Here is a 4,076-nt window from a genome sequence, read left to right as displayed (position 1 = left end):
GGCTTTAGTTAATGAAGAGGATTGTATCCCAATTCTGCACAACTTCTTGCATGGATTTAACAAATGGGTGAAAACTCCCTCCAGCCAATGCTTACAACTTTCATTCCTATGCTTTTGAATCCATAACAGGAAGTGTGCAAGTGCACAATTCTAAAAGGTTGGAGAATCATGACAGTCCAGGTCCTTTTTCAACTTACCTTGGTTTTCTTCCATCTGGACCATGCAGGTCAAGACATCACTAATTATTGCGAAGCCTACACTCATCTAATATAGAAATGAGGCATAAAATACCAAATCGCCTTCAAGAAATTGGTTCACTCTAAATGTATTTTACCCGTGACCCTTATTAAAATGTCAGTTGGTTTTGCTAGTCACCTCTGGATAGAAATAGTTTATATTTGTCAAATTCCTGACATGTAAATGTGTAGGCGAATAAAGGCGATTCCATTGGTCTTTTATAAATTAAGACTTCAAAGAGAATACATTGGTGCAACCTGTGTCCCTTTTAACAGTTTTTGGACACGCTTTCCCATGAGTGAAATATATTTGTTAACCGTTACCGTCTGCACCTTATAATAGGTTCATCTGTTTATGCTGTCAGAGTGTTAATGCAAACAGAGCTCATTCAAGTGTCTCCATAAGTAAAACAGACTGAGGCATGTTCAAAAAGAAATGCATTTATATTTCAAATGAACCTAGGAACATAATATGGAAAACCATACAGTGAAAACAAGTGTCAGAACTTCCAGACAATTGAGATCCAAAAATACATTTCAAGAAATATTCAGTAATTATATACAAAACATAAAAATTCATATTTTAGATCAGGCATGCAACATGTGTAGCCCTGTTTTTTTTTATTTTATTAATAAAAATAAACTTTAAATATTTTACTGCCCATAACTTCAATTGAGGCAGTTTAACATTGAAATCAGACAGAGCCCCCCCCAAAAACATACTTTCGCATTTCAATATCAACTATACACACCAAGTCTTAACTTGCATAAAAATGTGGAGCCCAATAAGTCAATGCCGCTTTGAGCTCAAACATGAGTTCTGCAGTTGTGCCAGCTTCTGTTTCAAATGTTCACTTTTCCTCCTTAGTTGCTCTTTGAGGTTGACTAGTCTCTGCTCATCTGTCTGCATGCTGTAAATGCACTCTGTAGCCTTCTTGAGGATGACCACTTTGGCTGCCTTCTCATTGTTGGCCACATCGGGAATCTCGTCCCGTAGAGCGAAAAAGCTCAGCTTGAGCTCGTTCCTCCGCTGGCGCTCCAGTACATTATGAGTCCTTCTTTTGTCGTAGTCCTCCGTGTCCGACGTCCGGGGACTTGAGCATTTGCGGTTGCTGCTGATCTGCTTGAGGACCCGGCTGCTGCTGCTCTCCAGCCTCAGCCTTTTGACAGCTGGCTGCTCGTGCCGTGTGGAGGGGTGGGCAGCGTAGTTGTGCTGGTGGGTGGAGACATGGCACCTCTTCAGCACAAGGGGACTGTGATGTCTGGTCTCTGACGTGCTGGGGTCGCACCGCTTCACCGCTTGCCTCTTCTCCACAGTCACGACATCTATCTCCTCCTCGTCATCTTCCTCCTCATCTTCTGCAATGATAATAAATAAAACTATTCAGCATTTACATTATTTTTGAGGAGAAAGAGTAACCACAAATCAGCCACATACAACATCATGCCCTAGTCAGAAAAATCACTGCATTCCACCCCACCCCCTTTTCCACATCAGCTGATTTCTCAACATTGCAGCCTGGAACCCTCCCCCTCAACACAGACTAGTCTGTAGGCATATTCGGCAGCATCATAAATCAGAGTTAACATACGCAACGAGAATGCATTTTGCTCAAATAAAAACCGCCATTACACAAAACGGTCAAGTCATAAATCCCAAAGAGCAAGAAATTATAACACTGTTATTCATCTTACCGGAGTCACTACCACTGCTGCTGCTGCTACCACTGTTGGGTGGGGTGTCCAATGCCAAATCCGTGGGTGGTGCCACCTTACTTGGTTTGGGAGTCTCAGTTATTGGGTAGGGGAAGACCACTGAGGGATCAATGCATTCTGACACGGAAGTGTTCGGATCCTGCAAGTAGTTTGCGTTCAACCGAGTAGGACACTCTGCGATGTCGCCAACAGCTGAATCTTTCCTAGCAGCGTGGAGCGAAGCGAGTCTTTCAGACACCACTTTCTCCAACTTGGCTGTAGCAGAGAAGCCGCTCCACATACAGTCCTGAATTATGATTGACTTGAGGAAGGTTTGGGAGTAGTCGGCATCGCAGATGAAACTCTGGTTTACAACGTCGTCCCCGAGAAACTCGGTCACCATTTCTAGTTGGTCAGCAGTCGATGGGAAAATACTAGACAGTGATGGTCGGCTCGGGGAGAGAGGAGGAGTGGGGAGCAACTCAAATTTCTTCCAGATGTCCTCGCTTGGAGCCGGTGGCTGAAGCTGTCCTGGCTGCTGGTGATAGAAATCCTCATCTTCGTTGTCAACATAAAAATATGGCTGGATAGAATCATAGTCGTAGTCGTAGTTTTTACTCGCCAAACTTGAATTCAGCGGCATGGTGGCTCTTTTCTGAGTGAAAAAGATGGTTGAGGTAAATTAGTTGGTTAAAAAAAAATATAATGCATCAATTTGCATGCAAATTGATATTGGTGCATGCACATAAAATGCCACAGTTCATAAAAGCCCTGTCAGATAGCTAGCAAGCATGCAAAACCAAACAGTAGCAGCTGATACAAGTACTAAGTACTTAGTCGGTGTGTGGTGCCCAGGACATTTAAACCGAGCAGACATCGCAAAAATACAGAGGCTAGTAAAGTGCATTTATTATAAGACATCTGCAAACATAACATCTCAAAATTCACAAAATCTTTACCCGATAGATACCAAGCAAGTCTACTCAGCCAACGGTCATCTACACGGAGAATGCAATGTCATCAACACCTTCCTTACCTTAATTTCGAAAACAAAGTGGAGAGTACTTCACTCCGAGATGTCGAAGTCGAAAAGGCGAAAAATGCAGCTTGTAAGAAGTATTCCAACCAGACAGTTACGTTAATCCCTGCCAGCGTGTGTGGCAGTGAGATGTTGTTTTCCTAGTAAAATGATTGCTGGCTGAGAAGCATGCATAAAGCGCTCAGGGCTTGGTCCGCGATGTAGAAAGATGCGTCGCCTATCAATTGCTGCATGAGAATCACAGCTGAGTATTCCGCGGGGTTCAATAAAAAGGTTGTTGTGCTCTACATTCGACGTATCCCTCCGCCACCATTTTCCCGCCAAACACCCGTTTGCGTTTTTAAGTAAATAACGAAGAGTCCCGTATTGAATCTATCGTCGATAATTATCGTTACGATCTTCAATATGTGTTCGAATTCACATCATTCAGTCATCGGAATTTATTTCAGGAGATCCTCATTCAACTGGAACTATTTGTTGCGGAAGGAGAATTAAGTGGGAGGAGTTTAAAAACGTGCATTATTCCACAGTGCATTATACACAAAAATCAGAAGTAGATGAGAAGTAAAAGAGTGCCTATTGGAAATTGCATACATGCGTAAAAGTAGAAATTGTACTTCTAAATCTGATGCGAGAATGAGAAGATGCACGACCAGTTCACGTGCACAACACTTCAAAGCCTGTCATCAAATACATCAAAATAAATGTTTCAAACAGGGGTTTCAGTAGGCCTACATGTTTCCCCCTGTTAATTCACAAAAGTAAGTGTGACTATAGAGGGGATGAACTGTTTTGCCTGTGGTGTATTCATTACCTTTTGCAACAAAACCGTTTACAGTTTAAGAAGCAAACAGAAGGAAATGGGAATGGACCTACCTGAATTTGTCAAATATGAACTATTTTTCGTTGCAAAACGTTTTCCAAGACTAAACGTTTTGCAACATAATCGACATAATGGATACACCCTTAATTGACAAGACATGCAACACACAGCAAGAAGGCATGTATGTTTAGGTAGGCTACCGCTGCAGGTGAACCCAGTTGATAATTTCTGATATGTGTTGGGAATGAGCTTTGCCTTTGGCCACACCAAGGTTAATATAATC

At 42.3% G+C, this 4,076-nt stretch overlaps 1 protein-coding gene across 1 annotated transcript; it reads right to left on the bottom strand.

Annotated features, from left to right (window-relative positions):
* Positions 1–661: 661 nt before the first annotated feature.
* Positions 662–3,212, bottom strand: LOC106590162 (transcriptional regulator Myc). Its single transcript, XM_014180829.3, has 3 exons — positions 2,968–3,212; positions 1,932–2,586; positions 662–1,595 (listed from the first exon to the last, which is right to left on the bottom strand). The coding sequence occupies exons 2-3, from the start codon at positions 2,572–2,574 to the stop codon at positions 1,027–1,029; spliced, it is 1,212 nt and encodes a 403-aa protein (XP_014036304.1). The 5' UTR covers positions 2,575–2,586; positions 2,968–3,212; the 3' UTR covers positions 662–1,026.
* Positions 3,213–4,076: the final 864 nt, after the last annotated feature.

The sequence above is a fragment of the Salmo salar genome, chromosome 29, assembly GCF_965601325.2.
Source record: "Salmo salar chromosome 29, fSalSal1, whole genome shotgun sequence".
NCBI lineage: Eukaryota > Metazoa > Chordata > Actinopteri > Salmoniformes > Salmonidae > Salmo > Salmo salar.
This window is presented reverse-complemented; position numbering and strand designations above follow the sequence as displayed.

What these genes read in the sequence shown, in the direction of transcription:
- LOC106590162 (XM_014180829.3), bottom strand. Translation starts at nt 2,574, where the DNA reads ATGCCGCTGAATTCAAGTTTGGCGAGTAAAAACTACGACTACGACTAT. An exon ending in CAGCAGTGGTAGTGACTCCG is followed by an intron (nt 1,596 to 1,931) that starts GTAAGATGAATA and finishes TTATCATTGCAG; the next exon opens with AAGATGAGGAGGAAGATGAC.